This window comes from Fusarium tjaetaba (assembly GCF_013396195.1).
Source record: "Fusarium tjaetaba strain NRRL 66243 chromosome Unknown NRRL66243_c0000113, whole genome shotgun sequence".
Lineage (NCBI taxonomy): Eukaryota > Fungi > Ascomycota > Sordariomycetes > Hypocreales > Nectriaceae > Fusarium > Fusarium tjaetaba.
This window is the reverse complement of record NW_023501309.1, coordinates 17401-39078: the sequence shown is the minus strand read 5'-3', so window position 1 is coordinate 39078 and position 21678 is coordinate 17401. Positions and strand designations below refer to the sequence as shown.

At 48.7% G+C, this 21678-nt stretch overlaps 9 protein-coding genes across 9 annotated transcripts; 4 read left to right on the top strand and 5 right to left on the bottom strand.

Moving 5' to 3' along the window:
* Positions 1 to 122: 122 nt before the first annotated feature.
* On the top strand, positions 123 to 1052 carry FTJAE_5869 (NAD(P)-binding domain protein; the record flags this gene model as incomplete). The annotated part of the gene is made up of 1 exon (XM_037352422.1): positions 123 to 1052. One exon carries the CDS (start codon positions 123 to 125, stop codon positions 1050 to 1052), a length of 930 nt encoding a protein of 309 aa, XP_037206924.1.
* A 318-nt stretch (positions 1053 to 1370) lies between these two features.
* FTJAE_5868 (nitrogen assimilation transcription factor nit-4) lies at positions 1371 to 3694 on the bottom strand (the record flags this gene model as incomplete). Its single annotated transcript, XM_037352421.1, has 6 exons — positions 1371 to 1914; positions 1998 to 2336; positions 2381 to 2694; positions 2746 to 3375; positions 3448 to 3465; positions 3515 to 3694. The coding sequence occupies 6 exons, from the start codon at positions 3692 to 3694 to the stop codon at positions 1371 to 1373; spliced, it is 2025 nt and encodes a 674-aa protein (XP_037206923.1).
* Positions 3695 to 4132: 438 nt separating this feature from the next.
* FTJAE_5867 (uncharacterized protein) lies at positions 4133 to 6415 on the bottom strand (the record flags this gene model as incomplete). The annotated part of the gene is made up of 1 exon (XM_037352420.1): positions 4133 to 6415. The coding sequence occupies one exon, from the start codon at positions 6413 to 6415 to the stop codon at positions 4133 to 4135; it is 2283 nt and encodes a 760-aa protein (XP_037206922.1).
* Positions 6416 to 7960: 1545 nt separating this feature from the next.
* On the top strand, positions 7961 to 8803 carry FTJAE_5866 (uncharacterized protein; the record flags this gene model as incomplete). The annotated part of the gene is made up of 1 exon (XM_037352419.1): positions 7961 to 8803. The coding sequence occupies one exon, from the start codon at positions 7961 to 7963 to the stop codon at positions 8801 to 8803; it is 843 nt and encodes a 280-aa protein (XP_037206921.1).
* Positions 8804 to 11214: 2411 nt separating this feature from the next.
* FTJAE_5865 (peptide transporter PTR2) lies at positions 11215 to 13120 on the top strand (the record flags this gene model as incomplete). The annotated part of the gene is made up of 4 exons (XM_037352418.1): positions 11215 to 11218; positions 11268 to 11574; positions 11628 to 12894; positions 12944 to 13120. The coding sequence occupies 4 exons, from the start codon at positions 11215 to 11217 to the stop codon at positions 13118 to 13120; spliced, it is 1755 nt and encodes a 584-aa protein (XP_037206920.1).
* A 1069-nt stretch (positions 13121 to 14189) lies between these two features.
* On the bottom strand, positions 14190 to 16003 carry FTJAE_5864 (major facilitator superfamily transporter; the record flags this gene model as incomplete). Its single annotated transcript, XM_037352417.1, has 5 exons — positions 14190 to 14770; positions 14828 to 15134; positions 15191 to 15439; positions 15492 to 15749; positions 15806 to 16003. The coding sequence occupies 5 exons, from the start codon at positions 16001 to 16003 to the stop codon at positions 14190 to 14192; spliced, it is 1593 nt and encodes a 530-aa protein (XP_037206919.1).
* A 663-nt stretch (positions 16004 to 16666) lies between these two features.
* FTJAE_5863 (uncharacterized protein) lies at positions 16667 to 17041 on the bottom strand (the record flags this gene model as incomplete). Its single annotated transcript, XM_037352416.1, has 1 exon — positions 16667 to 17041. One exon carries the CDS (start codon positions 17039 to 17041, stop codon positions 16667 to 16669), a length of 375 nt encoding a protein of 124 aa, XP_037206918.1.
* An 844-nt stretch (positions 17042 to 17885) lies between these two features.
* Positions 17886 to 19151, top strand: FTJAE_5862 (salicylate 1-monooxygenase; the record flags this gene model as incomplete). The annotated part of the gene is made up of 1 exon (XM_037352415.1): positions 17886 to 19151. One exon carries the CDS (start codon positions 17886 to 17888, stop codon positions 19149 to 19151), a length of 1266 nt encoding a protein of 421 aa, XP_037206917.1.
* Positions 19152 to 20034: 883 nt separating this feature from the next.
* Positions 20035 to 20772, bottom strand: FTJAE_5861 (uncharacterized protein; the record flags this gene model as incomplete). Its single annotated transcript, XM_037352414.1, has 1 exon — positions 20035 to 20772. The coding sequence occupies one exon, from the start codon at positions 20770 to 20772 to the stop codon at positions 20035 to 20037; it is 738 nt and encodes a 245-aa protein (XP_037206916.1).
* Between the last annotated feature and the right edge of the window lie 906 nt (positions 20773 to 21678).

The following is a 21678-nucleotide window of genomic DNA, read 5'->3' as shown; positions in this document are numbered from 1 at the left end:
ATCGAACACGACGTGGGTCGATGACGTACACGCAGAGGTGTCTCAGGAGGGGAGAATAAAACCTCGAGCTGCAGTCCTTGAGCGAGAGCGTCTAAGCCCACACAAACCTATATCAGTCTACCATGTCAGGCAAAGCACAGGGACGCAAAATCGCCATTATCGGCTCCAGCGGCCAGGTTGGACAGCCGACCGTTAAGGCTCTTCTCGCATCTGGCATCCACACCATTACTGCTGTCCAACGCATCGAAGCGACAAGCACATTTCCACCTGAGGTCATCGTCAAATCTGGTGATCTGAAGGATGAGTCCTTCTTGGCGAGCACCTTCCAAGGCCACGATGCTGTCGTGCTCATGGTGCCTCTCCCTCACCTTGTCAGTCTGCAAGAGTCTGCAGTTCGAGCAGCAGCAAAAGCTGGTGTCCCATATATCCTACCTGCAGAGTTCGGTCCAGACCCCTTTGCATCGAAACTGATCGAGGACAACCAACTACTGCAAGACAAGAAGAAAATCCGCGATCTGATTGAGGAAGTCGGCGTGAGCAGTTGGATCTCAGTGGCTGTCGGCCCCTTCCCCGAAATGATCAAAAGTGGTCTTTGGGGCATCGATGTTGAGAACCGTAAAGCTACGATTTGGACCGGAGCGGTTGGAAAGGTCAGCACGACGAGTGTTGCACAGACTGGTCAAGCTACAGCTGCAGTATTGAGCCTCCTTGAACGGGACTTGTCTAGGTACAAGAACAAAGCTTTCTATGCCCCTTCATTTCACCTAACCCAGAAGGAGCTTCTACTAGCAGTTCAGAAGGCAACAGGGACGGCAGACCAGGACTGGGAGATAGAATACCAAGATGTGAATGATGGACTGAAAGATTGTAACGACAAGATTCAGCAGAAAGACGCGATGGCCCCATTTGTCAAGTTCTTCATTAGTCATTTCCGGGAGGACAGTGGAGGAGAATTTGAAAGTAAGGTCGATGTCAGCGAGGTGAAGAAGCTGCACGAAATCGGGCTTCAGAAGGAGACTCTCGATGATGTGCTTAAAAGGATTGTCTCATAAGCTGCCTAAGTCAATCGGCAACACTTGGCATGGATGATGGCGAGCAAGGGTGAACAAAGCTCCCATGGCTGAGGGAAGGGTACTACTCCTACCTAGTGTCGTCAAAGCATTAGTAGACAGAGTATGCAGCTAGCTTACTTTATGTTTGGCTTTGCCGACACTATCGTCAGTTTCAATATTCTCCAGGACAATATATGAATAGAAGGAGGCATTTTTATATCTACGATGACCAAAGCATAGAGTTCCTCAATTTCGAGTACATAGTTCCTTCTTACCTCGATTCCCTTCGTTTCATTCATTGCCGCAGCCCAAAAGACATCATGGGATCTCCTTAACATTGACACGACCAAAGTTCTCCACGAGATTGGTCAGGATGTGTGACTCCATGTCCTCATGCTTCTTAACAACGCTCACTGGCCAGTGACTTCGAACAGCCACTGCCATCTCCGGTTCTGGATCAGCCTCGTATCTGTCCAGCGCCATGGAACTCTTCAGCAAGCCAATCTCCTGCGGGCGCATTTTGCCTCGGAAAACTCTGAAAAGTGCTTGCGCCAAGTAGTGGTTTCTTCGTTGGTAGTAGAGGCCTTGGGCTATCAGAATGAGAGTCGATCGTAGCTGCTCAATTTCTTCTGTCGGTGTATCCTCCTTGATGGCATCTATACTATCATAACCCATCACCATCAAAGGGATGACGATGAAGAGGTCCATTGCTTCGAAACCATGTCGGAGGTAGTACAGTCTAACAAGGGTTTGCATGTTCTTCTTCGAGTCAGCTACGATACGCTGCGGAGAAGGCTCACGAGTCGTTTCTGCATCGTAAAGAGGCTCAAAGATCGTCAGTAGTAAGTGATGATAGTACATACTGCGAGGTAGTCAGTAACCCACTTCATGCATACTGAAAGCCATATTGGACTAAGAGTGAAAGGCAGCACATGAAGCACTTACTGTAGTTGTAGCTGCCCAGGAAGGACAATCCTCCTTGGAGTTAGAGATGCAGTCAGGCTTTCGTACCATTGTTCCAGCCTTCCGCGGAACTGATAAGCCAGGTCAAGTCCTACCTTGGAACCTTCTGAGTATGCTGCATCGCAATACTCATTCATGATGATCCGGAATCGGCTCCGAGCATGGATTACTTCTCCAAAACACATCGATGAAAGGCCGTGATTCAATGGGTATTTGACCCATATTTCGCCATACCACGACGGGTCTTCTGAAGGATCTGGAAGCGGCCATTTTGGTGGCTCCTTGATGAGCGGCGAGAGCATGAACGAGAAAGCAGAGAGACTCATGTTGTTAGTACACGGTCAGATTTGTGGAAAGGTACTCACGTTTCCCAGTTGTACAGAGCCCACGCTAGGTTTTGAGTGCCCCTCTGTATCCTCTTGCTCTGATCAACGTTGATGGTGTCGAAGATGCGAAGCTGGTTTGCCAAAGCCACAGCATGCACCCTATAAGGTTTTCCGACTTCGTCGAGCCCACAGAGATTATGAAATACACTAAAAAGGACACCTGCCTGGATGGTAGTCATACGCGGGATAGAAGCCTCCAGCTCCCATAGTCGCTTGGCCTCGGCAATGAAGCGATAGGCAAGAGTGTTTGGATTCCAATACTCGACCCGGTTGCTGAAATTAGGGTAACAGACCTGATAAATATCTCAGCAATCTTATCCACGCCATTGTAATTGATATCTTACGCAAGCATATGCGAGAGTTACGTTGACAAGCAACGAAGAACAAAAGTCTTTTCGGCGCGCTGCCATATCTTCCAGGAAAAGGTCCTTGTGAAAGGCTGCAGTGAAATTGTACTCGCAACGGAAAAGCACAGTTAAAAGGTCTCGCATGAGATTGTCGTCGTCACAGACGCTGGCCCACGCCGAGGCTTTGACGTCGGAAAGCAGAGGATCGAATACGTGCGCTGCGTGAAAGGGCTTCAAGTAAGGGCTCCTTTGCTCTTCGGAACCCAGGCTAGCGAGACGTTCAGGCAGGTTTGTCTCTGATGTTTGGTGTTGAGAATAGAGAGAGGTTGTTTCATAAAGCATTGAGTTCAGATAAGGGTTGTTGAGCTCAAACTCTCTGGGCATCTCCGATCTGTACGGGAACTCGTACCGTAATCGTGTCTCAGGAACGACGGCCATCTGGAGTAACATGCTGCCTGCTCTGGCCTGACTGACAACTGATGCAGCGTCTGTTCCGGTCCTGAGCCTTTGCAGGATGGCATGGGCATCCTGATCAGGTAAGTTCTTCAGCAGCCCGACGAGTTCCTCGTAGACACTGGAGCCTTGAGTCGAGCCCTCACAGGTCTCGTGAGAACATCGATTCAGTGCCTGTGAGCGAGTTTCCCCTGGCCGCGTAACATAACTGCAGGCTAATTTGCGCTGAAGACAGCGACGACATACTGGCCTCTCTCCAGAACACTGATGATGGTTAGTCAGACCCCGCTCAGGATACGACGCGCCTGGATACCTTGACCTTGTATTTGCGGCATGGCGCGCAAGCAGACAAGACAGGATTGAGCCTGCGCTGTGTTATAGTGCGTCTCGGAGGGGGCGGTGTCGGTTGAGATCCTCTTTCTGCTGGTAACAGAGTGCGCAAGGGACCGGTTCTAGGAGCTAATGACGGCTGTTGGGGGTTGGTCTGAGGCATTGCCCACGATTGGCTAGGGTTGCACAAGATGAATCTGGCGATCGGTGGAGCTCGGATAAGCTAAGTCTCGATACACTTAAACACGCGTATGGTAGCTAGCATGCGTATTATGTATGTATTGGTGTATGGGCCTAGCTTTGTTGGGAAGTGATGAGTGAATGTCTGTTGAATTGCGAGACGGTCAAACAGAAACTGTCAGGCAAGATCTGTCTCGGCTGCTGACATACGACGTGAGCCCTCAGCCAATTAGCACCAATCGGAGGTTGCTGAGCTAGACGTATTCGTGACGTAAACGTCTCAGATGCAACATTTATTTACTGACTGACGATCGAGAGGCGCAGGGTCAAGGGAGAAAAGAGAGAACAAGAACACGCCGTGTATTTATTGCGTCCAAAGTAAGCATCATCCGTATCGCTTACAATCCTATCCACTAGGTACTCAATCATAGGCTTCATTAGCCTTGACACGGTTCTCGGGCGGTACCAGACCGTGAGTCGCCCTAAGCCTCAGTGTATTTCCATCCGCAGAAATACAAAAGTTTTCCTTCATAATATCCGGACTTCCTTTGCCAAATCCATCGGAATCAGATCCCGATCCTCGATCTGCAAGAGCGAGAGCGAGAAGATCCGGCACAGACTCCCATGAAGAAGAGGTAATGCCTGACCAGATGGACCAGATCGAGTACGCCATGACAAGGAGTGCATAGACGTAAAAGACGGCCATGGCCCCGCGCATGGCCAAGCTGTTATCGGCAAACGCGAACCCAGTTACCCATGTCTCCATCTCTGTACTGAAGAAACGAGCCTTGTCCTCGTCTGCTACAGCATATGGGCTGCCTCCAGGACCAAACACCTTACCGCCCTGTGGCATGAAGCTTCTCCACCACTCACCATTGGGATCAGCCAAGGTTGTGATGGCTGTGATGTTTGGGGTTGATCGGCCCAAGCCGTTAGCCGCCAACGATCCAAGAACCGCCTCCAGATGCGCCGTAGACTTTGATCCCTTCCCATCGTTTGTCCATACGCCGCTATTGAGGAGCATTTCGTGTATGACTGTTCGATTTGTTCTTGAATCAAAAGGGTTAAGGTATTTGGCAAAGCTCGGTGCGAGATGGACGCGTTGACCGTAACCCGGGCTTCCAATCCATGAGCCCCCGAGCGCTGTGGCAATGGGCCCTGAGAATGGCGGGTATCCCTTGCTGGCGAGCGAGACTGCGTCGCCACTCAGCTCAGTGGTAATCCACCGTGCATCGATCATACATCCGTAAATATCGGCTGCCTCGCGTGACTTGTTCGATGGAGCAGCGACCACGACACCAACCGAGCTATTGGCAATGACTGGTGCTGAGTCAAACCACAACACTTCGGGCTTCTTCAAGCCAGGTAGAGTATCTGATAGCCAGTCACTCACGACGTCCTTTGTGACGTTGAGCGTTGTTGGCGGGAAGACCACAAAGTCGGGGAACAGAATTGTCTTTGCTTTGGCATCGGTCACGGACGTCAGCTCACATCTCGTGTTGGTGATTGGCATCGGTGCATTGAGCTTGTGAGTAAGCTTTTGGAAGTTGTTGAATCGAGTCTGCTTTCTCTTGGCGGAATCGTCCGCAGCCTGTTCCCAGTGCAGTGACGTTGTGACGCATGCTTCAGCGGGCCCGAGGTGAGGCATTCTGGCGACGGTATGGTTTGGGCTGTTCAGGTTGAACCATTTCTCTCTGACATCCACTACGAGATTGACCAGCGTCGAAGAGTATCCGGCGACAAGAATCTCACTCGGTGGCCGTCTGATGAACAAGCCATTGTCCACTTCACCGGATAGAGGCAGCTTGGAGACGAGCTGGCTGTTGATGACATCCCATTGCCAAGAAGGGCAGCGCTCATTTCCGGTAACATTACAGACAGACCCTATTGTGTTGTCTTCCGTCAGGACGCCAGGAAACATCTCATCTCTGGTACCGTTGAAGTAAACAAAACTGCCACCCGCTCTCCAGTCACCCTCTTGCGGCATCATGGCAACAGCACTAAGCGAGGAGGCACCCAGTGCCATAATCGTGCATACAAACACTGTAATTATGAAGCCGATCTTCTTCCAGGTCTGAGAGAACTTCCCCTTCACAATGCTGAAGAACTCCTCAGACCACAGGAAGCTGATCTCGGATATTTGCTGCCCAGCCACCAGAGCACCGTATGGAACAGACTGGCCGATCGTAAACTCGTGTCGGATCATGGAAAAGACGATGGCGTTGAGTGATAGCACGATGAACATTTCCATAAGCTTCGCAGCAAATTGGATACCGAGTTTCTTCTCGACATCGTAGTCGGGCTTGCCTTCGAGTTCCTTGCCAATGTAGTAGTTCTTGAAGATGTAAAAGCTCAATGTGATAATGCCAGCGATGGCAGGTAGATGAACCAAAGCAGCGAATATTGCAGTGAGGCGGTCTTTGACGATGGGTACCTGTCTGTTCTTCTTCTTTCGGATCGATGCTTCTAGGGCTTGCATGCGCCATTTCTTCAAGATTGTCTTCAGTCTCCAACTCGATGGGTTTGACTTCCCGGACTGTCCCTCGAGGCTGTCGGAGGAGAATACAGCAGCATTTTTGTTTCCGCCGGCTGATGCCCTTCCGACACCAGCATCGTCTTGTTGTGCTAGGTGACGCAGTTCATGCTCTTCCGACTCAACAGGTTCGTACTGAGGCTGCGATTTTGGTGTCGATCTCTCGGCCATGGTTTCTCGATCCCAGCAGAATAGACAACTTGTGGTTGCGAAGCCGAGAGGCGGGCAGGCTGTACTTATGAGCGTAGTCTGCCTACCCCATCTCCATGCATGCTATCACAGTGGGGGCTATAAGTCACAGGCGGGCAGGGAGTAGAGACTTCAAACTGGGCAAAATTGATCGTTTGAGCCACGGTCGTGCTAGGAGCGGGATCCCAGTAACTTTTCGCTCCCCACTGAACATGGCAGTAAACGAATGTAATATGCATCGCCAAAAACATCGCAGATAAGTGGACAAAAGAAAGTCTAAGTCTGATCCCCAAGCCTGCGATAACCACAGCTGGCCGGAGTTGAGTCTTTGAGATATTACAGTGCATGAAGCAACAGCATACCGACGACTCGGAACATGATGGTATGCCAACAATGTGGGCAAAATGCACGACTCCATGTTTCGGAGCACAGCCTCAAACAGGGATCTTACGTTACAGACCACCATTTCAGCCCTGTCAAATGGTGGCAGGACTCGGAGTTTTGAGGCTTTTATGTCAGCTCCGACATCCCATTTGAAGATGAGTCGCATCGGTTAGTTTTACCCTTGCCAAACCAACCCACATTTGTCAATTTTGTCCAAATTCCTGTTGCTGGACAAATTGTTAAGCGTAAGCGCTAAGGGAAATGCCCAGGAACATGATCCTGCCAGGTGAAATTTGGTAAGGATTGTCTTCGATCAGGCGCTTAATATTTTTTCTCGCGTTGCACCATGGCTGGGGACGACATCCAAATCAAAATGATTAGTATTGCTACCCCGAAGCTACCTGGTTAGGCACCTGTGCAAGGAAAGCCTCCTCTCCCCCCTTGCTTTGTTACAGAGACGGAAGAGGGATGTGGATGCCACTGAGGTGAGAAGGCAGAGGATGGTCTGCCAACCCAAACCGTTATTTGCCTTCCTGTATGCCATATCCGTAGCCTGAGATGATGTACCAAAACCAACAAGCTCCTTCCAAGTTCTTGAATACTATGCCAGCAAACTTGCGTCACTCATCATTTGCGCACCAATGTCTTACCTACTCAGGTCAGCGATGATGTGGCAAGTCCTTCTAGTGAGACATGTAACAATTGGCGTTGATTAAAGCATCTTGTAGATACAGCCGTCGCTGCTTCACAAACCTCAGGTCGAAACAAAGATAAAGCGCACGTGCGTTTAATAACTGATTCAGTCTGTAAAAAAAAGTAGGTCAATGATTGTGAGCAGTGTGGTGGACAGATCCACTGAACAAGCTTGAGGCTCTTTGTTCAAATAGTATGGGTTAGGTGGCTGTCCAACTGACCAGTCCTGATGTTCAGTAGTTCCTGAATGGTTTCCATGCCTGGCCTCAATACTAGTGTCTGAACATTCACAGTACATGACTTGTTTATGCTCACCAACAATAGTATTCGTTCACTCATAAATCATGATCATGCCTCTGCTCAAAGCACTTTATACTTGTCTCTTAGCCAACTACCGATTCACATCCAACACCAACTAATCGTCGCGAGTCGTTTCAAAATACCATCAGAATGTCTCTTGACGAACAAAAGCATGGAAAGTCTCTATATTTTCCCGAAAAGAGTACTTTGTTTCCACAATTTCAGAAACTGGACCCCGTGATCCGGCGTCTCATCTGGGAATATACACTCCCTAGCTCTCGAGTGCATTACGTCGAATACATACAGTTCGTACCTGCACCTGTCAATCCCCAGGGCCGATATCTTAGCATCAAGTGTCCTCCTGTACCCATTGCATTTTCAGTGTCTAAGCAATCACGCTATGTTGCGAGTTTGTACATGACGCGGTTCCCTCTGAACACAGCGTTCAATCTTGATAAGCGTGGTGTAATACCATATGGCTACTGTAGCCCATATGATACTCTCTATATCGAGAAAGTATTCCAAAGCCAGCAGAAATGGAAACTTGGACACAATCCTTTCTGGTCTTTGGCATATGGTCTTCAAGCGAATGGCATGATGAACGCTGCGATTACTGAATTTCCAGCTTATCGAGACTTGTTTGCAGGCTTCACACCAAGTCAGAACATCACACTTGTCAAGATAAAGGAGGTCGAAGGCTTCGATGAACACCATTATTGCAGGAGAGTCTTACCAGCTGATCCAAACCACAGTTATGGAATTGAGTTCGATGAACCATACCATGCTACAGCATTTGAGCGAGATCTTAAAGCATGGAAATTTGAGCAGGCTTCAAAGATCAAGAAGAAAGGCAAGAGAATGCCAGAAATAAGAATTGCTGAAATGGCTCTTGCCTGCGAGTGTGTTGATGTGAAGGAAAGGATGAAAGAGAAGGTCAGGGAGTTGAACAGGAAGGCGATGTCAGAGCAACTGGAGCAAGATTGCCTAGAATGACCAATAGGACGAACTTGGTGCCCTGAAAAGGCGAGCGCACGATCTGAGGCTGAAATAATTTGAATTGCTGCTTGTACTATAAGGACGAGTATATGAACTGCTAGATATATATGAGGAATACCAGAGCTAGTCAGGGCCAAGCAGGAGATGGTTGATATATCATTATTCATATATCATTTTTGTGTTTTAATACAACAAGAATGATGAGACACAGAAAATGGTAAAGACCAGATTGATTAGTATCGAGAGAGGAAATATATCGAGCACACTCAGTAGTATCCTGCAGTGACATTTGACCTTGGGGCCCTGGGCATGATGAAACCTACCCCCAATACTAGTAAATTACGAATCCTAGGATTAATACTTCAGTTTTAGATGCAGGTAATTCTTTCCAGCAGTACTTACTTCTTTCTAACAGCGATTTTTCTCATCAACCGCAATTTCCTCTTTTCAGCAGCTCGTCTTGCCAGCGCACTTACTTTTTTTTCAATAACAATTACTTCGTATCACAAGCACCTCTTTCTTAAATATAGTGCTGTCATGATATTCAATGCTCCTTATTCGATTTTATGCTTTCGTGGTTGAGTTCCGGCAACTTGTCGCACCTAATCGAAGCACAGACTCAGGCACATCAAGGCACTGATCGACCGTGATAATACTAGAAGCATATCTTGTTAGCACTAGAAACCATACATTCTCAATATCTGCTATTCACGCTCTCTGTCCCGTGCTATCTTGCAACCGTGTTCACTGACATTACAGCAATTGGTAGCTTATCAGCCCTGTACTGCCAGTCCCCGTGATTCAACAAGAGTAATGCCTATAAAAGAAAGGTTCTTCGACTGGGAAATTTGCATTTCTTCTTTTCTCAAGTCACACGATCATAAAACCATTCCAGCCTTCCAACTACCAAAAGCCCAACCAAACGACTTTAATCTCACCCAGACAAATAAAACAACATGCCTGCTCCGGCTCGACCCAGACCCCCTAAGCCCTGCCCAAAGCCTGACCCGCCTCCTCCTCAGCCCGCCAAAGCCTCATAACTCGGTTGCTTGGGAAAATATTGAGGTGTTTGGCCGAAGGACTTGCCTCGTGGTAAAAGAACATACTCAAGCAGTTGAATTTTAAGCATATTAGGGATGGGGGATCCGCATAACATAGGTACTTTGCTTGCGAAAAGCTTAGATACTTAAATAAACTTTGATTTTGATCATTTTTTCGTGCACCAAAGACCATTTAGTAGCATGACAGCTCAATGCTACATCTTGATGTCTTCATGGCTCAAGGTGAAGACATGCGTTGACTATCAACAACAAGCTACGGAGATTAATTCTATGGCCTACTGCAGACCGGAAAAGCTTTGAAAGGTGACATTCCAAATAAAGGGATATTATTTTTACCGAGCTCTTCATTGCTGAATAGTCTTCGCTACGTCGGCATCGTGCTGAGTTCCTAACCAGGTGATTGAAGTTGCGTTTAGTTGCTTCACGCATTCGGGTGGGTCAGGCTGTCACCCACTATCCATCCACTGTAAGGATCCCGTATTTCCAGAACGAAACAGACAGGCCTGTTCTCCAGAAGACCTTTGGAAACTTCAAGTACCTTTCCATCAAAACAAAAACAGAACCATGTCCAGTGGGACAAACAGTCCGTCTTCAGATAGGCCCAATATATCCGTATTGGGAATTTGTATCAATAGTAAAGTCTGAGATGCCGTTCTAGCCGTGCGCCGGTGACACAATATCTTGCGAAAGTGGTGTTAGACGCACAGAACCCACTGATATGGTAGGAAACCCGGTTCACCTTGCTCTCGCTATAGCAAAACAGCAAAGATTGTCGAGATATGGAGCTAGGATAAAGTCAAATCTACTCCACTGCAACGATCGCTATCGTCGATGCTCAGATGCAAGCCCTACACCCGGCCAATACACGAATCGTAGCGTTGTTTGCTCCGTTCTTCTTGGAGCTTTTTGCACCTTTTTCGGAACCCCCGAACTATTCTTTGCTTCCTCCGACGAACTACCTGGCAGTTTGGCGATTTACGATTTGCTCATTAATAACTCATCACCCACTTCCCGGGCTGTAACGTGGGATCGGAGCGGCCCGACTCCGACATCATGACCAACAATGCAAGTTACTCCTTCCAGACCCCTATGTCAAACCAACAGATCTCAATGCACTCAAGAGTGGTTGCTTGAAACATGGATCACCCACATAAGTCCCTCTTTTTATGCAATTTGTCAATGATGTAAAGATTGAGATGATGGCGACATCAGTCCGGGGGCGAAACATGGTGTTACAAAACCACCATAAACAAGATATCCAGTCCGTACTCTTCAGCGATTCATCGGTTTGTGAGATCCCAAGCCCTGGTAACTTATTGCTTTCGAGAGGTTACTATCAGCTACAATATGGGTGAGTAGTCTCGCGCCAAATCGAAGCACGACTAATAAGTTCTTGTTAGCAACCTCAGTTGAGGCTGTTCAAGGCAAGAACCCAGCACACGACCCTGAGGCCAATGCTGTGTCTCTATCCGATAGCACCTCGGATCGATTACCCCCGACCACCGAAGAGAAACAGAAATTACGGAAAATAGCAGGACGTATCCCATGGGTATCATATCTTCTCTGCATCGTTGAGCTTGCTGAACGAGCCTCATTCTATGGTTGCAAGACAGTCTTCAACAACTTCCTCCAATTTCCGCTGCCAAAGGGAGGCAATGGAGCCGGAGCTGTGGCTAAGAACGACCCCAATGGCCATGCTGGTGCTTTGTAAGTTGATTCGATATGTGACTGAACTATTAACTGACCAAAGTCAATGGCAGAAACCGAGGCTTACAGTTTGCCTCGGCCATGGTTCTCCTGTTCAACTTCCTTGCCTATGTCATCCCAATCTTTGGTGCGTGGCTCGGCGATACGAAGACGGGTCGTTTCAGAGCCATCATGTACGGGGTAATCATCGGCGGTGTGGCACACGTTATCATGGTTGGAGGCGCAGCTCCTGCTGTTCTCAAAGCCGGCAATGGGCTTGCACCGTTCATGATCAGCTTCTTTCTACTGGCTATTGGAGCCGGTATATTCAAGCCCAATCTTGTTCCTCTTCTCATCGACCAATACACCGACCAGAAAGAATTTGTCAAGACACTCAAGTCTGGTGAGCGGGTTATCGTTGACCCTGAGACGACAATCCAGAGAATCATGTTGATCTTCTACATGTGCATCAACATCGGTGCCTTTTTCATGATTGCTACAACTTACATCGAGAAGTACGTTGGCTTTTGGCTTGCTTTTCTGCTCCCTGGTATTATCTACATCCTACTGCCAGTACTGCTCATGTGGCGATTCAAGACTCTCAAGCGCGCACCACCACAAGGATCGGATCTCAACAACTTCTTCAAGATTGTCGGGTTGGCTATCAAAGAGAACAAAGGTAGAGTGTGGTCCAAGAACTTCTTTGATTCGGTCAAGCCGTCAGTTCTTGCTGCCAAGGGCAAGACTGTTTCTTGGGATAGCAAGGCAGTCGAGCATGCGCGCAGAACTCTGTCTGCATGCCAGATCTTTCTCTACCAGCCGTTATTCTACCTCAATGACGGCGGTGTTGGTACGGTATTGTCTAATCAAGGCGCATCGATGACTACCAAAGGTGCCCCAAATGATCTGCTTCACAACTTCAACCCCCTCACACTGATGGTCTTCGCACCCCTCATGTCGTTTGTTTTCTACCCTCTCTTGAACCGATATCACATCAAGTTTGGTCCCATTACTCGTATGACAGTCGGTTACATCTCTGCCGTCATCGGAAGTGTTGTTGGTGCAATTATCCAGTGGAGGGTATATAAAACCTCACCATGTGGATACCAAGCTTCGACTTGTGACAGTGTGTCCCCCATATCTATTTGGTGGCAGCTGCCTACTGTTATGCTCGGTGCTATCGGCGAACTCTTTACTGCAGTCACAGCATACGAGATGGCATATGCCAGGGCGCCGGAAGGCATGAAGTCTACTGTTGTCGCGATCAACTTGGCTATGCAGGCTCTGTCTTCTGCCCTGGCTCAGATCTTGATTCCTTCCATCAAAGACCCCAATCTGATTGTAAGTATAACTACCCCAATCCTGGTCAATCTCTAACATAGTTTTACAGTGGGCCTGGGCCGCTCCTGGGATTGCTCTCTTCGTTCAGACAATCATCTTTTGGGTACGGCATCATCATGTCAACGATGAGAAGTTCTTGATTCGCGAGGCTTTCGAAGAAGACTACTCCTCTCAAACAGAAAAGAAAAAGGGTGATTCAAAAGATGGGGGCTCTGGGGAAGCCTAAACTTCCTTGAAATAATTCCCCTCTTCTGTAGCGAGTATATTATCTCAACTTGGGAAGGGTTTGCCGATGATGCATCGGGTCGAGCCAATACATTAACTTACTATTGCAATACAAATCGATCTCTCATTAACTTGGATTTCCCATGACTCTTCATTTGGGTATGCCTGGCTGGCTTTTTATCTACTGCAGACTAGTAGCCATCATTCGCCTCTACATACTCGTCCTGATCCAGTATACTAGAATGTACGTATATCACGTCACCAACGCACAGGACAGTTTCTAAAGACGCCTGGAGGCTATTGCATCAGCTTGTTGTTGACCATCGCCGAGTATCTGAACTCCCTGGATCTGTGCACCAGTTTCTTGCAGCTGGGCTTTATGCCTTGAGACCAGTGGTATTAGGCCCCCTGCCAAGGTATTAATTGCAAACAATTAAAGGGAAAGGTATAGAAGGCCTTGTTAGTAGCAGGGAAGCTCAGAATCGCCCTCCAAGTCAGCGTGTCCCGAATATTTTAACTGTTTAATAAAGAAGAATGCTGATTAACAGTGGAGACCAGGGCTGAAGATATCTGAATCAAGATGCAAAAAGTGAGTCCCAGTTGCTGGGCATAAGTTGATGCGGTTTATGTGGATCGAACACATGACCTTCAGATAACGATGATGAAGTGTGGCTTCAGTCTGACGCTCTCCCAACTGAGCTAAACCCGCGCCGTCTGATTATGTCATTTGCTGAGGAATCAGAATATATTCATGCAAAATCCACAAGAAAGCACCAGTTCTAATTTACGGGCAGTCTCTGGACCTTCTATGTAAATCATATAGCCTGGGAATCACTCCACGGGAGTTGTGGATAGAGATTATTTCTCTGGCGAGGAAGGCTGCTTTAAGGGTAGACGAGAAAGCGTTGGAAACTCAACATCATACAGTGACAGGCGGCTAAAGACGACTTTTTCGTACTCCAATTTATTTTTTCCCCTACAAAGTCCTTTCAATCTGAGCTATAAATGAATGTCCACTTTCCAGCCAATACACTGCACAACATCGTAAACTATGCGTCTTGTTTCTGTCCTTATTCGTTGTCTCTGACATCGATGACAGTTGACTTGAACTTCCTCGCGGGAATCTTGCGCTTGAACAAGATATCAGCCTCACGGTATGAACGATCCTTGAGCTCAGGAAGGAAGAAGTAGGCCGAGATGAAGCAAACAGCCGCAGTGCCTCCCCAGACATACCCGCACTGTCCACCAAGGTTCCATCCAGTAGGGTTCAAGAGATTCGAAGCCAGGTAGATCATAGGGATCTCGGCTACATAGTAGGCGGCACGACCGACACCAGTGCTCAGAGCACGAAGTCGGACAGACGAGGTCTCGGCGATGATCGTGTATGAGATAGGTCCGAGACACAGAGCATAGACGAAGGAGATTAATATACCGAGGACAGCTTGTACGTAATTAGTGGCAGTGCTTTGGTGAAGTGTGGCAACGATGCCGAGAATCATCAGGAAGGTGACATTGACGATTGTTCCCCAGAGGTAGATGGTACGGCGGCCCAGGAAACCGCTCATGGGAATAGCAATGATGTTGCCAATGAACTGGAGGCACGCGTTGATGATGTTAAGCTGGAACGCACGCTCGGTTGCAACACCAGCTTCTGAACTCGGAATTAGCAAAAGGGTTCCCAGGGATAAATAGACACGAGTGTACTTACGTTCAAAGAAGAATGTTGCTTGATTAGCGATCAAGTTGCCAGCAAAGTTCTGCGAGGCGTAGATCAAGCAAGTGATGATCGTTCGTCTCAAGTCGGTACCCTTGACAAGGTCGATCAGAGAAGGGCTTCGGCCCTCTGCCTCCTCAATCTTAACAGTACGCTCCATCATGGCAAGCTTCTTGTGAGATATCTCCTTGTCACCGTTTCCAAGACGCTGGATAGAGCGTAGTGCCTCCTCTTTGCGACCCTTGCGAAGCAGCCACCAGGGGGATTCAGGGGCGAAGAACACGAGAATCAAGATGGGGGTCTGTTAGGAAGATATTAGACCTAATGGATAACTGATCAACTTTGGGAATCTCTTACTGGAAAGATCCATTGCAAGGCCAAGGGCAAACGCCAGGCCCACTGATCATCTCTCTTGTTGTAGGCATACGTAGCGCCAGCAACGATCATATATCCGATAGACCAACTCACCTGCAGCGTTGCAGTGCAAGCACCACGAAGGGCAAGCGGCACGATCTCGGAAGCGTAGGCTGGGGAGTTGGCAATGAAGAAACCCCAAGGTACACCTTCGAGGGCTTGTCCGACGACAAGGAGCTCCAAAGAGTTGGACTACAGGTTTGGTTAGACGCTGGCTTGACGTTAGGGTGAGCTGACCACTTACAAAGAACGAGACGAAGATAGTGGCATTCATGAGCATCAGAGCAAAGATTGTTGTCCATCGGTAACCGAATATGTTGGTAATTGGTCCGGCAACGAAGACACCCACAAAAGCACCACACTGTCCTGCCTGGAAGAGAGCGCTCTGCCATTTTGTTTCGATCGTCCAGCCTGAACCCTCGACGTGGACTCCGTAGTGTCTCTGGAAGACAGGGAGAGCGACAAAATTTCCGGTCAGGAACATGTCGAACGACTCCATAACCTAAGTGAGCAAAATTCAGCAGCCATTCATAATTAGTACTCTTGAGATTTACTTACAATGGTGAAGCACATAACGAAGGCCCAGAAGCAAGCCCAAGGATGGGCCTTGGCAGCAGCCCAAACACCCTGCTCATGCTCGCGCTGTTCAGCATCGAAGGCATCATGCATGAGATCAGTGTTGTTCAAGACTTCCTTATGGTCGATCGCAGCATGGCCGAACTCCTCCTCCTTTGACTTGATAAATGTTTCCGACATGCTGATGACTTGTCTGCAATTGTGTCTGCCAAGATATCGATCGAGAGCCAAGAAATCCGGCGACGGTTAAGGTAATTATACATAATCTCTTAGTGCGACTCTCCGCATTCCGGGAAAGCCTATTCTCATGGAGATCGATTCGTGGGGTTGTGGAGTTCTCCGCAAGATACAGGCCAACTCGGCAATGCGGCAATGGACAGGTTCCCACCAGCTATCCACGAGCCGGATTACTCCCCGTATCGGCCTGTGTAAGGTTCTTCATTCATTTGGTCGGCAAGTATAATCATAGCCCAGCAGGATAGGTCTAAATTCTTCTTGGACAGATTTGAGCCTCTGTGGTCTGGACTCTCAACCCCGCGGGGAAGAGAGTAGAAGAGGGTAATAGAGTATTGAGGGGCATGCTCTGTGCGGGGTGGTTGAGGGACCAGCGTCAGGTGGCGCGTCTAGTGCGTCTCTCGGGCTTCTCTCCAGGAGTCCAGATCATCCTGAGAGTTCTTCGGGGGATGATTCTCAGAGGGATATATTTCCTAATATGGGTAGCATGTCTCCAGAGGTCCAGGTCATCCTGAGTTCTTCGAGAGATTAATTTTCCGAGGGATATATTTCCTAATTTGGGTAGCATGAACCGTACTATTAATTTGGCGACGAGGCCAGAGATAGCCTTCACTGGTCCTTTATCTCTTTCTTTCTAAGCTCGATATCCCCCTTTATCCCTTTCACCAATCCCTTGACTTCCGATTTGAGTGCGTTCTTGTCCTCCTTGGAGATTTTCCCGGTCTTTTTAGCCGTGTATAATTCTTGAAGAAAGCCGGTCACGATTGTGACAGCGGCTTGAACGGCGCATTTGGCACATTGATCGCCGTGCGTTAGGCTGTCAACGGCGTCGGCGAGACGTTGGAGCTCGGCTTTGGGGCGGTTTTGGAGAAGCCGGTCGAGGTGAGGGGTCTCAGACTGTCCGTGGACTTGGCAGTCGTTGGAGCTTATCGATACGGATGGAGTCTGTGTCTTGGTCTCCGAATGAACCGGTGATGAAGCCATGGTCAAGATCGAGCAGCTTGTAGTTAGATAATGATTTAGATAAATGAATAGAAGCACATAGGAAGGTCCAAACTATGTTTTGTCCCTTTTCTTTATATGCTTACAATATTTTGTGTTACTCGTCGGTATTTTACATGGCAGTGACGCAGCAAGTCTCCCCGTCCACTACCGAGATCACCGACCGGAGATTTTACAGACCGGCCGGGTTTCACAGCTGGTGTAGGGTAACAGATGTCGATGTGACTCTCAAAGGTGCAAATTCCTCCATTTTTCGTTTGAGATCGTATGCATTCTCAAGTTCCTGTCTTACAGCGTTAGAGAGGTGGTGTCCTCTGTTCTTGAGCTCATGAGTCTCGTGTTGCTGGGTGGAAACCCCGCTCTTGTTACTGAGTCGATCATGCTCACCGACCAACGATAATGAAGTCCCAAGATGTAAGCAGCGCTCGCATCAATGACACGCCTCAATCAATGATCTCAACCATCGTTCTTCGTTCATTCATGCTTGTTTATCTCTGCAGACATACTCAAGACCGATACTATAATTTCCACATTGAAACACATTTGTCTGAGATTCAGTGCCGCATAGCCAGCTCTATGACGCAGTGATTCTGTCCCAGCCAACTGCATCGTCGCTACGCCCAAATTGTAGCGCTTACCAGTCAAAATGGACTACTGATATAGTCCGTTGTCCGCTATCTACATTTCCATTGTCCGGAATGAGTGCATCTGAACAATTGAGAATTCATATTAAAGCTGGAAATAAGTGCCAAGAAACACGAGCGATGTATCGTTGATTGCAGAGTAAACCATCCGACGACTCCGTATTTTCAGCCGCTCCAACCAAATGTCAGGCCTCAAAGTCCTCGTGTCGGGAGCCTCAATCGCAGGACCTGCGACAGCTTACTGGCTTGCAAGGGCTGGGGCAAAAGTCACAGTAATTGAACGCTTTCCCGCTCTGCGTACCGGCGGACAAGCCGTCGACATTCGCACCGCTGGCGTCTCGGTCATGCGAAAGATGACTGGGTTGGAAGCTGCTGTGAGAGCCAAGTCGACGCAAGAAGAAGGGATCAGCTTTGTCCGCGAAGATGGAACGCCTTACGGAGTTATCAGACCAACCGGGGACCCGGACCAACAGTCGCTTGTCTCGGAGTACGAGATCTTACGCGGGGATTTATCCAAGATTCTGTTCGATATGACGAAGGACAACAAGAACATCAACTACATATTTGATGAGCAGATAGCGTCGGTGCAGCAGAGTGAAAAGATTGCCGGCCCTATCACAGTCACGTTTGCAAATGGTACGGAAGCCTCGGAGTACGACTTGGTGATTGCTTGCGATGGCGCGACGTCGAGGACGCGTGCATTGGGACTGGGATGTAATGTCGGCGACCACATCGTCTCAACCAACTGCTGGTCGGCCTACTTCTCGATACCCCAAGATGTCCTCAGCGGAAGCAAGATTGGACAGGGATTCAACGCCGTGAGAGGGCGGAATATCAGTATTGGAACGGATTCCGCAGGCTTCAGTCGCGTCTTGCTCATGTGCATGAACCCGAGAGGTAAGTCAGAGAGCGCGGACGCGTTTCGGGAGGCTTCAGCAAAAGGGAATGACGCGCTCAAGAAGTACATCGCGCAGCATTACAGTGACGTCGGATGGAAAAGCAATATCGCTCTCAAGGAAATGATGAATTCCGACGACTTTTACGCGAGTGAAATTGTACAGGTCAAAACACCAACATTGTCCAAGGGACGGTTTGTCTTGGTTGGCGATGCAGGATACGCAGCAGGTCTCACAGGCGGCGGAACCAGCCTCGCCCTTGCAGGCGCTTACATCCTGGCAGGAGAGCTGAGCAAACACAAGGGAGATATCACAGCTGGTGTTGAGGGTTACGAGCAGCAGATCAGGCCGCTGATCAATAAGATGCAGGTGATTCCTCCGCTGATCACGACGATTCTGGCGCCGCAGACAGCTTGGGGTATTTGGCTGCGCAACAACATTTTCGCCTTTGTCGCGTGGACGGGGCTCGTCGAGCTCACTCAGCGGTACATTGGGGCCGGCTTTGGCGATGCGAAAGCATTTCCAATTCCAGAGTATGATTGGGAGAATTGAGGATTGATCGCTGGAAATACTTTGCATAAATCTAGCAAGACTGATAAGCAAGCTCATAATGACAAGCACTGATGAAAAGGCCAACCGACGCATAAAGTCCATGCCAGGTCATGCTGTGATAAATAATTATGCACTGCACACAGACCAGCCTCTTCATTTTCCAAGTGCAAGCCAAGAGGTTGTGCACCCGCGCTCTAACAGGTTCAGGCGTTGTACGGAGAGCCATAGAGTCACGGCGTGAAATTCCCGTCTTTCGCAAGGGACACGCGTCGTGGAACCCTCTGCGTGTCGCACGCCCAACGCGTCAGCACTAACAATTCTTTTCGCGTGCGCGACGTCCAACTCTTGAATTGTTTGTGCGACTCTGTCCTTGGGCTGCCAGGGACTTGCAATCAGCTACAACCCCACCGCAGGATTCAAAGCCAATTGCCCAACACTCGCTCTTTTCTGTCATGATGCGCTAAACGTTGGTGGTCTGCCACTGAAAGACCGAGGGACTCGCGTAGAATCGACTGGCCTAGATCACTTAATGCAAAGCCTCGACCGCATCTGAGCCGCATTCGGTGAGATTGTATTTTCTTTCCTCATTATAACACAAGTCGACGATTGACATGGCACAACACATGAGCATTCAAAACAAAATTTACTGGCAAGCGACTTTATATTCTTTGGTCAATGTACTCTAGCTCCTTGCATCAAAGGACAGTAGCTGTCAATATTAACTAAGGGAATGTTGTCGCACAAACATGTGATGCCAGTGATGGAACATTGGAAATACGGGAGATCTTCCCTATAAGCTCAGCTATCCGAAATCCAATTGACAATAAGGAAATTCTTGCTTGATGTGTTATATTTTTACGATTGACGCGGGCTTTTGACAAGCTTAAGCAGTATCAGCATCGTAGTTCTCGTCATCAAATGAGGGATCGTCCGAGTTGAGAGGAGCATCAGCATTAGCAGTGCCGGTACCCGCAGGGACGACAGTAGTTGAAGAGGAAGCGACCGATGATGTAGCTGCTGATCCAGTCGCAGTGGTGGTCGCCGCGCTGGTTGGGATACCGGTAGGGACACTGGTAGGCACAGCAGTGGCGCTGGCGGATGATATACAGGCAGTTCGGTCAGAAGCGCAAGATGTCTGAGTAGAGCCCGACTTTCTGCGGCAGACGTAGTAGGCATAGTTGCATCGTCGGATGGCCTGCTCGTTTCTCCACCACTGGGCAAGACCAGAGACGGAGGGTCGAGAAAAGGTGCGGGTGGGAGGACCGCCAGCACTTGACACTGTCGTAGTAGCTGTCTGAGCTGATGTGGCCGAGCCGGTAGTAGAAGATCCACCCTTGATGCATGCTGCGTAGCTGGAAGCGCATGCCGATTGGTTGGATGAGTTGGTGATCAAGCAGTTGTTGTAAGTGCTGATGCACTTGTTGGCGTTGGAGTCTCTGAAGAGCCAGGTTGGCAGGAAGGGCAGAGAAGACATGGCTCCTCGGCCGGGAGCAGCGGTTGTAGAAGATGCAGCAGCAGCAGTGGTGGTGCTGCTGGGCTTTCCACCGCCCCGTCCGTTTTGAGGATGGGCTGCGACAGAGACTGCAAGGGCAGCGGTGATGAGCTGAAGAGTGGCCTTCATGTTGTAGTAAGTGTTGATTGCTTTGTAAGTGTATAAGTTGAGTTGTTCAAGGAATGGTTGTGAAACAAATATTGTTGTTCCAGTTAAATGTCAAAGAGCTTTTGAGTGTGAGTGAGTGACTGCATAAGTGCATTCCCAGGGAACTGAGAGGGAGTTATATACTATTATCCTCATGCCATCAATTCATAGCCATCAATCTCTGCACTCGAGTCCAGACTTGACGATACCTGACGTAGCGTCAATCTTTGCACGTTCAGGTACCACTTTGTGGCTTGCTCTCATTCCCGTCGGCAGCCACGACGCCACTGGCCTTGAACCTTATCGACGAATATGCAAGGTCCGGATGTTGGACATTTAGAGTTTCGGGTGATTACCACTCTGCATACTTTGATGGTTCCTGAATCCATGACCGATCAACGTAAATAGACTCGTGGCGGAATTCCTCAGTGCCTTTTCAGGGACAAGTTTGCTTAGTCTCTTCGCTTTCCGGACCTGTTTCTCAAATACAGGACCCTCGATCTCAGGACCCCTCATTCCATAGCCGGGGCAAACAAGGCCTCGATTGGGTTTTGAGTAGAATGATCGATGATGAACTGAAGATCTCTGTTGGTATTGCGTAGTTGGATGACCGATTTACCCTCAACTACATCATCACCATGTTGCATCAAGTTCCCGAAATGCCTGGATCTCAGCTGCATTGACCTCATATCTTGCCACCAATGTGATTGTCGATGACACACTTATGTCATTTGCAGATCCTTTACTCTTATCTGCTACGCTGCTGCAGAGTGCTGCTGCAGAGTGCTGCTCTTGATGGCTTCCTCCGTAATAGACCAGATGATTACAGAGACAGCCCCCACCAGGTCCAAATGTCGGTCCAACCCGACAGGGCCAGTCGGGAATATG